Genomic DNA, 19,076 nt, shown 5'->3' on the forward strand with positions numbered 1-19,076 from the left:
CTCCCCATTTCCTCTAGTAAGTATGTTGATTGCATCACAGACATTACGCCAAGCAGGCCTTGAGCTCTGAAATAAGAGACCATGACAAGAGCCTTTTCATATGGAGGAAGGGATAGTGGTGGCAGAGGGCAAGGGTTTCTCCAAGGCTGGCTATGAGCTGATATGACCATTCTGCTGCATTGGCCTCACAAAGCATGCAAGAGATGGGAGGGGTTGCTCCCTTCTCCTCTACCAGTTGAGCCTTCTACCTGCTCTTTGCTATCCCTTTGTCTATTTCTGTCTGTATAGGTCTTTTTTCAGGTTCAGTGTGGTAATTCTCATGTTGGAGGCAGGTCCACATCAATGAGGCTTAATTGAGCACAGATTTAACACTGTTCTTCATTGAAGAAGCACCCTCCAGAAAAACAAACTGCCATCTCTGAAAAAGCTCCTTAGAAAGAAACAGTTCAGTAAAGGTAGAAAAGACTGTCTGAAGAGCAAGTGCCTGAGGGGAGCAGCTTCTTCCTGTTGTCTTGTGTGACTTCAAAAGTACTTCAAACTAAAAATGGCTTTCTTTTTGGCTGCGTCTTCATTGCTGCGTACGGAGGCTACTCTTCATTGCAGTGCACAGGCTTCTCATTGCGGTGCCTTTTCTTGCAGAGCACGGGCTCTAGGTGCGCAGGCTTCAGTAGTTATACCTCAGTAAAAAAAAAAAAAATACGAATGCTCAGGCAGGCAAAAAATAAATAAATAAAATTTTAAAAAATAAAAATAAAAATGGCTTTCTTTGGGAATCTGTTCTTTTGCTGCACGTTCCTGGGAACCAGACAAGAAGCCCCGCTTTGTCTATCTAGCCACATCTTGTTAGCATTTAGCTGTGCTTATCATCTGGTGAGTGTTTCAGTCACTGAGTTAGGTTTTTTTCTCTTAAAGGGTGTCAAGATTCTCAAAATCCTTTCTTGATGTGCTTGAAAAAGAACCTAATTCCCCTAAACTCAATCCGAAGTGATTTTCTCACACAAGTGTCCCTTAGTTCTTCCTTCCAAAACAAAGAAGTGGCAATTTCTTTTAGAACTATCTAGTATTTTGACTTTAAAGATAAAAAAACTAGTTAAATGAAGTAATTAAATCAAATGAGATCAAATGGGAAATGCTGCTAGCAGGGCATTTGCACGTTCTAAGCAGGAGGTAGAAATATGTTGGCAGGGATAGAAGGTGGCTTTATCTGTGAATTCTCTTGGCATGACAAGGTTCTTTCTAGCTGATTCAGACTCTCTGTGCCAAAAAACCCCACTAGCTTTTGGGCCAATTCCATTCTCCTCAGTTGCTTTTGTTTCTATGACCTGGTCTGGCCCCAGGCAAAAGAGTAAAATAGATAAAAATCTGTGTTTGTCTCCCCTCCAGTTAGAAATGTGGAACTGGTGATTCAGGAGTTAGCGCAATGAGGGAAGAGTTGAAGCCATAGGTAATAATACTGAGGGGAGAAAGGAAGAACAGAACCTTAAAGAGACTTGCTTATTCCACAAACCTTCATAAATTACCTACCAAACCAGGGCCCGTGAATAGACTGTGGAGGTACAAACGTACATCTTGACTGAGAGAACTAGGAAGCAAAGACAGAAAATGAACATTCAGAAAGGTAGGAGAAGAACCCATAGTCTTCAGGATCAGAGAGCTAAGGAAAGAGGGTATATATAGTGCTAAGGGCCAGTGGTATCATATGAGTGGTCTGCGGAAAGGTCTTTGAATTTGGTAACCAAGCATATAGTTCAAGAAGCAATTTCACTAAATTGGAGGGGAATGGAAGTTAGAGCACAGGTGTATAAGGGAAACTGTGTTAAAATCAAGAGATAGTAAAGACGAATTTTTCAAGAAGATTGGTGGTGATAGGGAGTGATGCTCTATGGTTAAGAGGGTAGTAGGATCAAAAAAAGGAGGAAGAAGTGCTTTTTTGTTTCATTTTTCTTTGTCAGTAAACGGAATTACCTGAGTATTTGGTAATTATTAATTGAATAAGATCTGTCAGTGGTTTCAAATTACAGCAAGAATTAGAATCACCTGGAGGGCCACCTGGGCCCGCCCCCCCAAGTTTCTTATTTAATAAACATGGGGTGGGGCCTGAGAATTGGCATTTCTAACAAGTTCCCAGGTGACTCTGTTGCTGCTAAGTCTGGGGAATCACACACTGAGAACCACTGGAATAGATTGAGAAGGAGAAAATAGTAAAAGAGAATAAACAGCTGAATTTTAAGGAGACAGAAGAGTATGAGATGCAAGGAATACGTAGATTAAATCTTAGAAAGAAAGAGTTCATTTTCTAAGCGATGGGAATGACAGCAGGGATAAAGATACAGCAATATATTGAGGAAGAGAAGAAAGGCACTGAGGTGATAGAGCTCATACCAGATGGCTTCCATCTTCTCAGTAAAGGAAGAGGCAAGATCATCTGCAGAGAGGGTAGGTAAGGATTAGGGACTGGGAAACGTTTGGAATAAGCATCATTCACGGACTTAAAGAAGAATCAACCTCACGGTGATAGATGATGGATTTAATTTTAGAAATGGTGAGTTTGAGATGGTAGTCAGCCTTCAAGGTAGATTTGGTCAGCAGGCTGTTGGCTTCAATAAATGCATACATTCTGCAGCAGATTTTTGTCTGTTTTGTTTGTCTTGCTCACTGCTTCACCCGTAGTACCAAGAATAGTGCTTGGCACAGAATAGGCACACAGATATACACTGGAATGAACCTGAGAGGCATTGCTGAGGTTGATTATTGTACATAAAGTAATATATAGTAGAAACGTGCAAGTATCTCTGGAGTTAGAATATTATGGTGGTTAAGAGAGTGAGTTCTGGAATCTGAAGACCAGGGTTCTAATCCCAGCCTCTCAGTACCTCACTTCCTCCTTCTCTAACATGAGAATGATCATGGACCAACCTCAAGGTTGCTGTGAGAATTAAATATATATAAGGGACTTAGCACAACACCTCACACAGAGTAAGCAGTGAATCAATGTTAGCTGGCTGTTTATTACTGCATTTCCCCTTCAATTAACTAAGGAGCGTTTCTTAACCAGTTTGAGTCACCATGTGTAAATCAAAGTACTAAAACATTAAAAAAAAAAAACCCTGTCTCAGATTTCATCATTCTTCCCCTACTGGTAGGGATATTGAGGCATAACTATTTAACAAAGAAAAAATGATCATCAAAATTGGTGTTTTCACTGTATACCTGATATACCATCCAAAGCCTTTCCTTATGGGCATTTTTCTAAGTATGCATTTTAAGGCCTGGCTTCAGACTAAAACCCACTACTGACATAAGGGAACTATTGTGGAAGACAAAAGAAATAAGGGTAGAAGTTCCTAGTGCCTATTTTCATGGGACTAATATAAAAACATTGTCTGCCTTTGCCTGAACTAATGCAGTGCACTACTGACACATTTATTTTATTGATCCAATACATGTGTGCTACACTGATATTTATCACTAGAAATGATGGCTTACTATATAAATTAATATGTATTGTAATAACTGCTTTGCCCTTATTGCCCATGCAGAATTCTTTCATGTTTGCATATTTCGTATTCAATAGTCAAGAGCTTATTTTTTAGGCATCTACAGTTTCTTTAGTTTAGGATCTTTTGCAGTGATAGATACAAAAATAGGAAATTGAACCCCTGCCTTCAAAGAACTTATGTTTTTATAGACATACTCTCAAAGAAATAAGTCAGGAATAATGGCAAACACTCAAGTGTTAAACTGAGTACTGTGGTCCTGTGCTGCACCTCATGGTGGGGAGGGAGGCACATATCAAAAGTATAGACTATTATGCTTTTCCCACAAGAATTTCCGGCCAGGTAAGGGAGATATGACATAAGTGAATGAAAATTAAAATAAGAATATAAGAATTAAACAGTGGTATGTCACAGGAGAGTAGAAGTTGAGTTGCAAGGTAGCAAAACAATTTTAGGAAAAATAATTGAAGCAGTTGCCCTAAGCCAAGCCTCAGAGGACGAAGTGTCTTTTCCTTAACTTACCATCAAGTTAGAGTATTTTAGGACCCACTGAATGCTACTACTTATCTAACCAAAGCATTGACAAATCAGTTGGTTATAGTGACTTAAGACTTTATATTTCTACCAAAGAGGTATATTAAGTGGCAAATGACTAATGGAAATACTGTCTCTAAAAGTCAAAAAATGTTTTTTTTCCAGAGGGCTGATATAGCTGTTGCTCCACTCACTATAACGCTGGTCCGTGAAGAAGTCATAGATTTCTCAAAGCCGTTTATGAGCCTGGGCATCTCCATCATGATAAAGAAACCTCAGAAATCAAAACCAGGAGTATTCTCATTTCTGGATCCCTTGGCTTATGAAATCTGGATGTGCATCGTCTTCGCTTACATTGGAGTCAGTGTAGTTCTTTTCCTAGTCAGCAGATTCAGCCCTTACGAATGGCACTTGGAAGACAACAATGAAGAACCTCGTGACCCGCAAAGCCCTCCTGATCCTCCAAATGAATTTGGAATATTTAACAGTCTTTGGTTTTCCTTGGGTGCCTTTATGCAGCAAGGATGTGATATTTCTCCAAGGTTTGTTTCCATGTCATACCCAATGCCTACTTGCATGTTATGGCCATGATCCATTCATGCACATCTGATATTCACCCATCTCAAGTCCAGATTTCTTTCATTTAACATTCCATCCAGTGACAAATTATCATCAAGCCATTTTTGTTTGCATGCATCCATGAAGTGAGTGTGTTATTGGTGTTGCTTTGAATGTCTTTCATGCATTTCTATGGTATCATCAATTTATACACATTATAGCAAACATTTGAACTCTGGATAAAGGCAACATTGCCAGCTAATATTGATATTATTCAGATAAAGCTAACACTAAATCTTGATCAGAACAAACAGGCATGGTTTCCTCATTAACTGAGCTAGAACATTCTCTCATTTGTCCAGAGACTGGATCTAGAAAATATTTAAAAGACAGAACTTTTCTTTAAAACCCTCCTACCTTCCCCTTTCCCCTCCATTTTTCATTTTGCTCTCTGACTGCCTAGAACTATTTCACTGTAGTACCTTGCCCAAGTTTTATCACTAAAACAATAAAACTTCTAGAAGAAAATATGGGAGGAAGTCTGTGTGACCTTGGATTGGACAAAGAGTTTCCAGAACGCAAAAAGCACAATCCACTGTAAAAATTGATAAACTGGACTTAACCAAAATTCAAAAATTTTGCATTTCAAAAGACATCATTAAGAAAATGAAAAGACAAGCCACAGTGGGAGAAAATATTAGGAAATCATACATGTGATAAAGGACTTGTATGCAGAATATATAAAGATCTCTTGCAACTTAATAAAAAGAAGATAAACAACCCAATTCTAAAAATGGATGAAAGATTTGACTAGATATTTCCCCAAAGAAGGTATACAAATGGTTAATAATCACATGAAAAGATGCTCAACATCATTAGTCATTAGGGAAATGCAAATTAAAATCACAGTGAGACAGCTCTACACATCCTCTAGAATGGCTATAATCAAAAAGACAGATAATGCCAAGTGGTGACAAGGATGTGGAATGACTATAGCTCTCATCCATTAGTAGCATGAATGCAAAATACTACACCCAAATTGGAAAATGGTTTGGCAGTCTCTTATAATTAGACATACACTTAAAATATGACACAGCAATTCCACTCTTATTTACCTAAAAGAAAAGAAAACATATATCCACACAAAGACTTATACACAAATGTTCATAGGAGCTTTATTTATTATAGCCAAAAGTGGAAACAACCCAAATGTCCATCAACAGATGAATGGATAAACAAAATGTGGCATATCCGTACCACATTTGGAATGGAAAACTATTGAGCAACTAAAAAAAGGACAACTGATACATGCCACTAAATTAACTTTGAAAACATGATGCTAAATGAAAGAAGCCAGATGCAAAAGGCCACTTACCATATGATTCCATTACTTGAATTCCATTTATTGACTATCCCATATTGTATTATTCCATTTGTCCAGAATAGGCAAATCAATAGAGACAGAAAGCACGTTGTTGGTCTCTGGGGCCTTGGAGGGAGCAGAGAGGGGCTGATCAGGATCAGGATTAGGGTGAGGCAAGTGAAGCTGAGTAGAGCAAGTACAGGGGTCAGATCCAGTCTTTATTTTAAAATTTGCTATTTTGTTAATCATGGATTGTTTTGAATTAATTTTGATTTTTTAAAAAAATTATACTAAAATTCTCTTTATTTTGATTAATGAGATTTTGGCACCCCCTTAAATTTTGTGTGGGGGGCAAATGCCTCACTTGCCTCACCCTAGTCCCATTCCTATCAGGATTAACCACAAAAGGGCACAAGGCAACTTTTCAGAGTGTTGGAAATTTTCCAAAACTGGGTTGTGGCAATGGTTACACAACTCTAAATTTACTAAAATCATTAATTGTACACTTGCATTGGTGAATTGTATGGTATCCATATTTTACCTCAGTGAAGCTACTGAAGATATTGAATGTGAATATCCTAGACCTTACCCACTTAAAGTGTCGACTCACCTAAACAAAAATGGTGGCAAATTCATAATTATAAAATACTGTAAGCAAATGTAACATCTTTATAATCAGAAAAAAATGAAATAAAAAGTTGTAGCTTTGGTAAAATTGAACATTAATCCAAATACTGACCAGAGTCAATTATACAAACATATAGGGATTTTCATTTAGACTAGAAGGACTCAGAAGGTCACCTACCATGTTTTTATAGCATACTTCATTTGAGGTATTTGAGGTTATCCACTTGGAGCACAAAACATTTAAAATGAAGTTTTGCAGTATAAATCCCTGGTAACCATCTTCAGCAGCTTTTACCCCATAACACGTGTGGGGTAAGCCTCATTTATCTGTCATTCTTTTTTGCCACCCTCAATCTGCTTGGTCAGATTCTCCAAATTATTTCACTCCCTATTCCTTTTGTGCTTGCAATGTGTGTCGTTTTGTGATATCATCTAGGAGTTAATTGTGCTAGTTTCTTTCTTTTCTGATTTTTTTAAATGTTCACTTCAAGAGATGAGGGTTTCTGAATGATCCTGTAATTGAATGATTTTAACATGGCTGGTAATCTGTGTTGAGACAATGCTAAAGACTTATTAAGGCTGGAGATTTTATTGGTTTCTGTAAATGCATTTTCAAAACTAAATTTGTGATATCCCCACTGGAGTGCTACATACTACTGTGCATACTCAAACAGAACTCTTAAAAGGCCATTTGTTTTTAGAAGTATCTATGCATATTACCTCATTAAGTAATAATTTAAAAATGATGGCCCGAAAATGACAAGCTGGAAAGATTCTTTATTTTCAATTTTTGTAGCAGAATTTAAGCTGTGGCTCTTCTGTGGCGCTGAAATGTATCAAGTGCTTTCTTCAAGGTACAGATTTTATTATTCTGCACTAGACACTGTCCTAGAGAGTGATGGCTTTCAAATGTTTTGAGCACAACCCTCGGTCACAGATAAATTTTCCATCACAGCTCAGTACACATATATGTACGTAACAAAAGTTTCACCAGAAATTACCCTTACAGTGTGCCATGCACTCTGATATTATCTATTCTGTTTCTTTTTTTTTTTCTAAATGCTAGTCACAACTCAACCCAGCAATGGGGCACACAGCCCCATTTCTTTTCTTTTTTTTTTTTTTTTTTTTTTTTTTTTTCATATTTAAATTTTTTTTTTTTTTTTTTTTTTTTTTTATTTTTTGCTTTATCACAAATTTAATCAGTTATATGTATACATATGTTCCCATATCCCCTCCCTTTTGCGTCTCCCTCCCACCCTCCCTATCCCACCCCTCCAGGCGGTCACAAAGCACCGAGCTGATCTCCCTGTGCTATGCGGCTGCTTCCCACTAGCTATCTACCTTACGTTTGGTAGTGTATATATGTCCATGCCGCTCTTTCACTTTGTCACAGCTTACCCTTCCCCCTCCCCATATCCTCAAGTCCATTCTCTAGTAGGTCTGTGTCTTTATTCCTGTCTTACCCCTATGTTCTTCATGACCTTTTTTTTTCTTAAATTCCATATATATGTGTCAGCATACAGTATTTGTCTTTCTCTTTCTGACTTACTTCACTCTGTATGACAGACTCTAGGTCCATCCACCTCATTACAAATAGTTCAATTTCATTTCTTTTTATGGCTGAGTAATATTCCATTGTATGTATGTGCCACATCTTCTTTACCCATTCATCCGATGATGGACACTTAGGTTGTTTCCATCTCCGGGCTATTGTAAATAGGGCTGCTATGAACATTTTGGTACATGTCTCTTTTTGAATTATGGTTTTCTCAGGGTATATGCCCAGTAGTGGGATTGCAGGGTCATATGGTAGTTCTATTTGTAGTTTTTTAAGGAACCTCCATACCGTTCTCCATAGTGGCTGTACCAATTCACATTCCCACCAGCAGTGCAAGAGTGTTCCCTTTTTTCCACACCCTCTCCAGCATTTATTGTTTCTAGATTTTTTGATGATGGCCATTCTGACTGGCGTGAGATGATATCTCATTGTAGTTTTGATTTGCATTTCTCTAATTAGTAAAGATGTTGAGCATCCTTTCATGTGTTTGTTGGCAGTCTGTATATCTTCTGTGGAGAAATGTCTATTTAGGTCTTCTGCCCATTTTTGGATTGGGTTGTTTGTTTTTTTGTTATTGAGCTGCATGAGCTGCTTATAAATTTTGGAGATTAATCCTTTGTCAGTTGCTTCATTTGCAAATATTTTCTCCCATTCTGAGGGTTGTCTTTTGGTCTTGTTTATGGTTTCCTTTGCTGTGCAAAAGCTTTTAAGTTTCATTAGGTCCCATGTGTTTATTTTTGTCTTTATTTCCATTTCTCTAGGAGGTGGGTCAAAAAGGATCTTGCTGTGATTTATGTCATAGAGTGTTCTGCCTATGTTTTCCTCTAAGAGTTTGATAGTGTCTGGCCTTACATTTAGGTCTTTAATCCATTTTGAGCTTATTTTTGTGTATGGTGTTAGGGAGTGATCGAATCTCATACTTTTACATGTCCCTGTCCAGTTTTCCCAACACCACTTATTGAAGAGACTGTCCTTTCTCCACTGTACATTCCTGCCTCCTTTATCAAAGATAAGGTGACCATATGTCCGTGGGTTTATCTCTGGGCTTTCTATCCTGTTCCATTGATCTATCTTTCTGTTTCTGTGCCAGTACCATACTGTCTTGATTACTGCAGCTTTGTAGTATAGTCTGAAGTCAGGGAGCCTGATTCCTCCAGCTCCATTTTTCGTTCTCAAGATTGCTTTGGCTATTCGGGGTCTTTTGTGTTTCCATACAAATTGTGAAATTTTTTGTTCTAGTTCTGTGAAAAATGCCAGTGGTATTTTGATAGGGATTGCATTGAATCTGTAGATTGCTTTGGGTAGTAGAGTCATTTTCACAATGTTGATTCTTCCAATCCAAGAACATGGTACATCTCTCCATCTATTTGTATCATCTTTAATTTCTTTCATCAGTGTCTTATAATTTTCTGCATACAGGTCTTTTGTCTCCTTAGGTAGGTTTATTCCTAGATATTTTATTCTTTTTGTTGCAATGGTAAATGGGAGTGTTTCCTTGATTTCACTTTCAGATTTTTCATCATTAGTATATAGGAATGCCAGAGATTTCTGTGCATTAATTTTGTATCCTGCAACTTTACCAAATTCATTGATTAGCTCTAGTAGTTTTCTGGTAGCATCTTTAGGATTCTCTATGTATAGTATCATGTCATCTGCAAACAGTGACAGCTTTACTTCTTCTTTTCCAATTTGGATTCCTTTTATTTGCTTTTCTTCTCTGATTGCTGTGGCTAAAACTTCCAAAACTATGTTGAATAAGAGTGGTGAGAGTGGACAACCTTGTCTTGTTCCTGATCTTAGTGGAAATGGTTTCAGTTTTTCACCATTGAGGACGATGCTGGCTGTGGGTTTGTCATATATGGCCTTTATTATGTTGAGGAAAGTTCCCTCTATGCCTACTTTCTGCAGGGTTTTTATCATGAATGGGTGTTGAATTTTGTCGAAAGCTTTCTCTGCATCTATTGAGATGATCATATGGTTTTTCTCCTTCAATTTGTTAATATGGTGTATCACGTTGATTGATTTGCGTATATTGAAGAATCCTTGCATTCCTGGGATAAACCCCACTTGATCATGGTGTATGATCCTTTTAATGTGCTGTTGGATTCTGTTTGCTAGTATTTTGTTGAGGATTTTTGCATCTATGTTCATCAGTGATATTGGCCTGTAGTTTTCTTTCTTTGTGACATCCTTGTCTGGTTTTGGTATCAAGGTGATGGTGGCCTCATAGAATGAGTTTGGGAGTGTTCCTCCCTCTGCTATATTTTGGAAGAGTTTGAGAAGGATAGGCGTTAGCTCTTCTCTAAATGCTTGATAGAATTCGCCTGTGAAGCCATCTGGTCCTGGGCTTTTGTTTGTTGGAAGATTTTTTATCACAGTTTCAATTTCAGTGCTTGTGATTGGTCTGTTCATATGTTCTATTTCTTCCTGATTCAGTCTTGGCAGGTTGTGCATTTCTAAGAATTTGTCCATTTCTTCCAGGTTGTCCATTTTATTGGCATAGAGTTGCTTATAGTAATCTCTCACGATCTTTTGTATTTCTGCAGTGTCAGTTGTTACTTCTCCTTTTTCATTTCTAATTCTATTGATTTGAGTCTTCTCCCTTTTTTTCTTGATGAGTCTGGCTAATGGTTTATCAATTTTGTTTATCTTCTCAAAGAACCAGCTTTTAGTTTTATTGATCTTTGCTATTGTTTCCTTCATTTCTTTTTCATTTATTTCTGATCTGATTTTTATGATTTCTTTCCTTCTGCTAACTTTGGGATGTTTTTGTTCTTCTTTCTCTAATTGCTTTAGGTGCAAGGTTAGGTTGTTTAGTCGAGATATTTCCTGTTTCTTAAGGTGGGATTGTATTGCTATAAACTTCCCTCTTAGAACTGCTTTTGCTGCATCCCATAGGTTTTGGGTCGTCGTGTCTCCATTGTCATTTGTTTCTAGGTATTTTTTTATTTCCTCTTTGATTTCTTCAGTGATCACTTCGTTATTAAGTAATGTATTGTTTAGCCTCCATGTGTTTGTATTTTTTATAGCTCTTTTCCTGTAATTGATATCTAGTCTCATAGCATTGTGGTCAGAAAAGATACTTGATACAATTTCAATTTTCTTAAATTTACCAAGGCTTGATTTGTGACCCAAGATATGATCTATCCTGGAGAATGTTCCATGAGCACTTGAGAAAAATGTGTATTCTGTTGTTTTTGGATGGAATGTCCTATAAATATCAACTAAGTCCATCTTGTTTAATGTATCATTTAAAGCTTGTGTTTCCTTATTTATTTTCATTTTGGATGATCTGTCCATTGGTGAAAGTGGGGTGTTAAAGTCCCCTACTATGATTGTGTTACTGTCGATTTCTCCTTTTATGGCTGTTAGTATTTGCCTTATGTATTGAGGTGCTCCTATGTTGGGTGCATAAATATTTACAATTGTTATATCTTCTTCTTGGATCGATCCCTTGATCATTATGTAGTGTCCTTCTTTGTCTCTTCTAGTAGTCTTTATTTTAAAGTCTATTTTGTCTGATATGAGAATTGCTACTCCAGCTTTCTTTTGGTTTCCATTTGCATGGAATATCTTTTTCCATCCCCTTACTTTCAGTCTGTATGTGTCTCTAGGTCTGAAGTGGGTCTCTTGTAGACAGCATATATATGGGTCTTGTTTTTGTATCCATTCAGCCAATCTGTGTCTTTTGGTGGGAGCGTTTAGTCCATTTACATTTAAGGTAATTATCGATATGTATGTTCCTATTCCCATTTTCTTAATTGTTTTGGGTTCGTTATTGTAGGTCTTTTCCTTCTGTTGTGTTTCTTGCCTAGAGAAGTTCCTTTAGCATTTGTTGTAAAGCTGGTTTGGTGGTGCTGAACTCTCTCAGCTTTTGCTTGTCTGTAAACGTTTTAATTTCTCCATCAAATCTGAATGAGATCCTTGCTGGGTAGAGTAATCTTGGTTGCAGGTTTCTCTCCTTCATCACTTTAATTATGTCCTGCCACTCCCTTCTGGCTTGTAGAGTTTCTGCTGAGAGATCAGCTGTTATCCTGATGGGGATTCCCTTGTGTGTTATTTGTTGTTTTTGCCTTGCTGCTTTTAATATGATTTCTTTGTGTTTAATTTTTGACAGTTTGATTAATATGTGTCTTGGCGTATTTCTCCTTGGATTTATTCTGTATGGGACTCTCTGTGCTTCTTGGACTTGATTAACTATTTCCTTTCCCATATTAGGGAAGTTTTCAACTATAATCTCTTCAAATATTTTCTCAGTCCCTTTCTTTTTCTCTTCTTCTTCTGGAACCCCTATAATTCGAATGTTGGTGCGTTTAATGTTGTCCCAGAGGTCTCTGAGACTGTCCTCTGTTCTTTTCATTCTTTTCTCTTTATTTTGCTCTGCATTAGTTATTTCCACTATTTTATCTTCCACCTCACTTATCCGTTCTTCTGCCTCAGTTATTCTGCTATTGATCCCATCTAGAGTATTTTTCATTTCATTTATTGTGTTTTTAATCGATGCTTGATTCATCTTTAGTTCTACTAAGTCCTTGTTAACTGTTTCTTGCATTTTGTCTATTCTATTTCCAAGATTTTGGATCATCTTTACTATCATTATTCTGAATTCTTTTTCAGATAGACTGCCTATTACCTCTTCATTTGTTAGGTCTGGTGGGTTTTTATCTTGCTCCTTCTCCTGCTGTGTGTTTTTCTGTCTTCTCATTTTGCTTATGTTACTGTGTTTGGGGTCTCCTTTTTGCAGGCTGCAGGTTCGTAGTTCCTGTTGTTTTTGGTGTCTGTCCCCAGTGGCTAAGGTTGGTTTAGTGGGTTGTGTAGGTTTCCTGGTCGAGGGGACTAGTGCCTGTGTTCTGGTGGATGAGGCTGGATCTTGTCTTTCTGGTGGGCAGGTCCACGTCTGGTGGTGTGTTTTGGGGTGTCTGCAGACTTTTTATGATTTTAGGCCACCTCTCTGCTAATGGGTGGCGTTGTGTTCCTGTCTTGCTAGTTGTTTGGCATAGGGTGTCCAGCACTGTAGCTTGCTGGTCGTTGAGTGAAGCTGGGTGCTGGTGTTGAGATGGAGATCTCTGGAAGATTTTCGCCGTTTGATATTATGTGGAGCTGGGAGGTCTCTTGTGGACCAGTGTCCTGAAGTTGGCTCTCCCACCTCAGAGGCACAGTACTGACTCCTGGCTCCTCAATTTGGGATGATTTGTTGTCTATTCATGTATTCCACAGATGCAGGGTACATCAAGTTGATTGTGGAGCTTTAATCCGCTGCTTCTGAGGCTGCTGGGAGAGGTTTCCCTTTCTCTTCTTTGTTCTCACAGCTCCCGGGTCTCAGCTTTGGATTTGGCCCCGCCTCTGCGTGTAGGTCGCCGGAGGGCGTCTGTTCTTCGCTCAGACAGGAAAGGGTTAAAGGAGCAGCCTCTTCGGGAACTCTGGCTCACTCAGGCCGGGCGGGAGGGAGGGGCACGGAGTGCGGGGCGAGCCTGCAGCGGCAGAGGTCGGCGTGACGTTGCACCAGCCCGAGGCGCGCCGTGCGTTCTCCCAGGGAAGCCGCCCCTGGATCCCGGGACCCCGGCAGTGGCGGGCTGCTCAGGCTCCCGGAAGGGCGGTGTGGACAGTGACCTGCGCTCGCACACGGGCTTCTTGGCGGCGGCAGCAGCAGCCCCAGCGTCCCACGCCCGTCACTGGGCTCCGCGCTTTCAGTCGCGACTCGCGCCCGTCTGTGGAGCCCCTTTAAGCAGCGCTCTTAATCCCCTCTCCTCGCGCAGCAGGAAACCAAGAGGGAAGAACAAGTCTCTTGCCTCTTCGGCAGCTCCAGAGTTTTCCCGGACTCCCTCCCGGCTAGCTGTGGCACATTAGCCCCCTTCAGGCTGAGTTCTCGCCGCCAGCCCCAGTCCTCTCCCTGCGCTCTGACCGAAGCCCAAGCCTCAGCTTCCAGCGCCGCCCGCCCCGGCGGGCGAGCAGACAAGCCTCTCGGGCTGGTGAGTGCCGCTCGGCACCGATCCTCTGTGCGGGAATCTCTCCGCTTTGCCCTACCCAGGTATGTGGGGAGTTTCTTGCCTTTTGGGAGGTCTGGGGTCTTCTGCCAGCGTTCAGTAGGTGTTCTGTAGGAGTTGTTCCACGTGTAGCTGTATTTCTGGTGTATCCGTGAGGAGGAAGGTGATCTCCGCGTCTTACTCTTCCGCCATCTTCTTAAATTATTCGCCCCATTTCTTTTCAATGGCCATCCTTGGAATGCAAACTCTCCAGAAAGCCCAGAATGTGAGCGTGCATTGTACACTCTGACTTTTCTCAAAATTGGAGCAATTCAAGGCATTATAAGAGACCACATTTTAAAGTAGCATTATCAAATATCATAGCAGGAGGAGATGTCAGAGATAAATTAATACAGCTGCATCCATTTACTGAGGGCCCAGGAACAACAATTTTCTCTAAGTTCCCACTGCATCTGGGCACTTTACCTGTATTATCATATGAATTCTAATCCTCAAAACACTATCACAAGGTGGGCATCGTACTTATTTTCTAGGTGAAGGTGATGCTCAGGTGAAGTAATTTGCCCAGTCACACAGCTAATGACAAAGCCAGTATTCATACCCAACTCCAATTCCAGAACCTGTGCTCTTTTCACTTCATACTGCTTTTCTCATATCATAGAGAAAGGAATAGTACCTGGAGAGATAATGTCATGGAACCCGAGGGCATGGAGGCTCTAAGAGCCAACAGTACAATTATTTCCACTACCACACACAGCCACCCACTACCGACCTAAAGGTGCACTGTTTGTTCCATTCTTTTCCTCATGCTCATGCCCAAGAGATGTTTTCCAGTCTCCCAACCTCTGATGAAACAGTACCTTTGCCCTGGCTGTTTAAGAAAATAGGCAGTGAGCATTTAAGAATGCTGCTGAACATGTGTTCACTCAAAGTTAAAGACTGGGAAATCAGCAACAAGACATCATGAGGAAAACTGAGCATGATTCCATTGCCATCAAATAAAGCTATGAACAGTAACCTAGAAGCCTAAAGAGTCTACGTCAATATTAGGTTTGATATTTTCAACTACCCCAATTGTTCAGGGTGACCAATTCAGGTGGAGACTGAGTAATCAATGTAATAAGCTGAGGTTATATTCATACACGAACTAATTTGTTGGGGGGAGTCAGGAGAAGAAAGTATGAGGAGATTGCATTCAACCCTCTTCCCCCTGATTGGGGGATGGGGAGATAGCCAGTGGGTGTAGCCAGATGGAGGGAACATAGTGATTAGGTATGCGGGTCCTGAAGTTCATCTCACTAGATTCACAATCCGCTTAGCTGTTGTGTAACGTGGGGCAAGGTACTAAATCTTGCTAAGGCTCAGTTCCTCATCTCTAAAATGTAAAGCACAGTGCCTGACATATAGTAAGTTCTCAATACACGTTACCTATTATCATTTTTAAACTGGCTGCTGCTAACCATCGTGGCTTCACAAATACTAATCGTTCACATTGCACTTGCATTTTAGTTCCTAATACTCCTTAGGAATACGGTTAAAATTTTTGTCAGTGCCAAATAGCCGATTTCTGATGAGAAATAACCAACAACATTCCTTCCTGAACCCATAAAGTGCTTTCCTTAAGGATTACACCACTTGCAAACATTTTGATTGTATTATTCCACAATGTCTTGCTGATATTGACAGGTGGTTGGAATTTTTTTTTAATCTGAAATTTATTTCGTTTGTAAAACGTTGACAGAACTGCTAAGCAGGCCAGAGTCCAAGTCCTTCCAGACAAATGCTCCCCCTGCTGACTTTCTCTAAAGCTGCAGGGACATCTGAGGGCTAGCCAAGTTGAAGAGACAAGGTTCCAGGGAATTGCAGCAGAGAAAATGGAAAGAACACACTAACCTGAACCTGGTTACTGTGTATAGATTATTCCATGGGCATTAGTCTCCTGTTAAGTTTTCCAGATAGCAATCACTTTGGAGAAGCAGGCAGGGGATCTGTCCAGGTTAGCTGACACATAGATCCTCCTTTTTTAAATGGAAAGTATGTGCAGAATAATAAAATATACGAAGGATAAAAAATGAATGGGATCAAAGACAATAGGAGAGTTTGGGGCTCCGTTTAAAGCAACAATAGCCTTTCCTTTACTGATGTATGACCAGTGTCTTCATCCTACTGTAACTGCAAATTCACTTCAAAGCAGTAGTGGTGTGGTAATAAATTAATTGTAGTAGCAGGATTTTTATTACAACTATTTCATGACTTTTCTGGCTGAAAGCTGTAGTTTTCAGTCTTTGGGAAATGGTTAGTTATTCCCATCAGAGAAGACTATAAGAACCAAAGATTGACTCTGCACATTTTAAAAAAATCTGTCATAGACACAGCATTGAATGCAGTGTAGAAATGATGCCTACTGTGGAAGAAAGAAGAGGGAGAAAAGGAATGATAAAGAGTTTGTGCAAAGGAGAGAGGCAGTTTGCAGTTCCAGGTCTTCATCTTGTGAAGCTAGTAAAGTGCTGATTTCAAAATTTACTCACAGGATGAAGGTTACAGCACATAGCTCACTTTTATTATCATTTCATAGGCCATAAAATGCATTTTATTATTAACTTGGAAACTCCAGTTTCGTATGATCACAGATAACATGAGCATTGTGTATTGTTTTGCAATGTTATGTCTGTTTTTCTCTTGTTGCTGATTTACTTTCATTAACTTCATGCCTCCTCTTACATTTCTTCAAAAGGTATGATATGTTCCTTTAATGCATTTTTTATAAATACTAAATGGCAGCATTTTACGGTCATTTCATTATGCTAACTTCAAAATCTGTCTTGTGCAACAAAACTACTTGAAATGAATGTTAAACATTTTGAAGCTGCATTAATGGAAGAAAAGATACTGGGAAATGACAGATCTTTCTAACTCAACTATAAAGTCTTATCTTGTTTTAATAGATCCTTTTAAAAATGTGATGGGGCTGACCCATCAGTCACTTTTTATATAGCCTCCATGTGAAATGTGGATTTAAAAGGCTATAGTTTCACTAATGAGAAAAGGGAAATGTGAAAATTCTTATAGAGCTTCTTCCCTGTGAGTTCCACTGCACATTTTCTCAGTGAAAGGATTTAGGCACCCATGACATACAAGGGAAGAAAGTGGTAGAAATTCCACCAAGACTCTTGTCAAAGCTACCACTGTCTTTTTTTTTTTTTTGGATGAACAGAAAATTTTATTTATATTTTTTAAAAATCCGTTCCTTTAAAAAACATCAGATCCCCAGAACTTACTCACTTAATAACTAGAAGTTTGTACACTTTGACCAACATCCCCTATTTTGCTCACCTCCCATCCCCTGAAAACCTATATTCTCTTCTGTTTTTCTATAAGTCTGGCTTTTTTTTTTTTTTTTTTTTTGCGGTACGCGGGCCCCTCACTGCTGTGGCCTCTCCCGTTGCAGAGCACAGGCTCCGGACGCGCAGGCTCAGCGGCCATGGCTCACGGGCCCAGCCGCTCCGCGGCATGTGGGATCCTCCCGGACCGGGGCACGAACCCGTGTCCCCTGCATCGGCAGGCGGACTCTCAACCACTGCGCCACCAGGGAAGCCCAAGTCTGGCTTTTTTAGATTTTACAGAGGTTAAATTCTTACTTGAACTGGCACAAAAGCTACTACTGTCTTGAAGGGAGAATGCTGAATGCAAGCTTGTGCATTCAACGCTGATTCCAAGGAAGCTCCTTTTTCCATCTGTGCTGATGCTCGTGTATACTATTTTACCATTTCTATGTGGATATTCACCAAAATTCTCCATGATCATAGGTCTATCACAGTATTAACCACATAATTGCCAAAATCAACAGCCATGTAGACAAGAGGCCACAAAAAAGACCATTTTGCTTTTAGGTTTATTTTCAGTCATGTCAACAGCCAATTTGAGCTGAGCCATACAGATCAACCACATGATTATCTGAGTCAGCCATTAAGGTGGCCAAAATAACCAGATTATGATGTGCAGGCTTGATTTTAGATCACACAGGCACAGCCACAGTCCATTAGCTGCAATAGAATGGCACAAATGTAATTTCCATAAATTACTGTGTTGTTCTCCACATTTCAAGCAGATAATACATAAACTACCATTAGTATTCACAGCAGCAGAATACACCCTTTTCCATACCAAACCATGATTCTGGAAATACTCCAAAATCAGTTTTCCCCTTGGTCTCAGTAAAACCCCATCATCCCAAATAAGGATGACATTCACAGTTCCATTCCAAATGAACAACAGATAATAAACAATAATTATCCAAACATGTTTGGTTTTCCTGCAGCTATATTTCTCAGTGTTTGTAGGAAAATTGCTCCTTCTATAATTTACACACCATTTGGGGTTTTCTTATACAAAATATGAGTATTTTATACTACAGAAATGTGGGCATGTCTTTCCGATTGCATAAGTCTAGATGATTTATTTCCTATTTCTCCTCTCTGTGCCTCAATTTCTTTACCTGTAGAATGCTCCATTTTCTTATCTGTAAAGGGATGGAGGATTAAAGGAGTTGACACACGTAAACAATTATAACAGAGTCTGGCACATAGGAAGTGCTCCTTAAATGTTAGCTATTATTATCATTTTTATTACCCTATTACTATGAATGCTACTTTGAGCATTCATCTTTTATACAGTAAAATTATTTCCAGAGTCAGATCAACCCAGAATAAATAAAATGTATGTTAACAATGAAGAAAGACTATGAAAGTTTCAAATTCATAATTGAAATATTCTGTACACTTTTAGCATTCAGATGTGACATTCTTTCTGAGTCCAGATGTTTTTACATCTTCTGATTAAAAGGGAAATGTTCCCAGGTGAAATCCTGAGAGAGTATAACTATCAGTTAGAAAATCTGTTGCAAAGCAGATCTGCACATCCCAAAAGCTAAAAGTGATTATGTTCAGAAATAA

At 39.3% G+C, this 19,076-nt stretch overlaps 1 protein-coding gene across 2 annotated transcripts in view; it reads left to right on the forward strand.

The window, feature by feature from the left end:
* The window catches only part of GRIA3 (glutamate ionotropic receptor AMPA type subunit 3), a gene marked incomplete at its 3' end in the record, with an annotated part of 298,730 nt that overhangs the window by 225,103 nt on the left and 54,551 nt on the right, over positions 1-19,076 (forward strand). For both annotated transcript variants that reach the window (XM_079727502.1, XM_079727501.1), the window contains exon 11: positions 4,197-4,573. In XM_079727502.1, coding sequence (XP_079583628.1) covers positions 4,197-4,573 — 377 coding nt within the window. The remainder of the gene's footprint in view (positions 1-4,196; positions 4,574-19,076) is intronic.

Source organism: Hyperoodon ampullatus (assembly GCF_949752795.1).
Source record: "Hyperoodon ampullatus genome assembly, chromosome: X".
NCBI lineage: Eukaryota > Metazoa > Chordata > Mammalia > Artiodactyla > Ziphiidae > Hyperoodon > Hyperoodon ampullatus.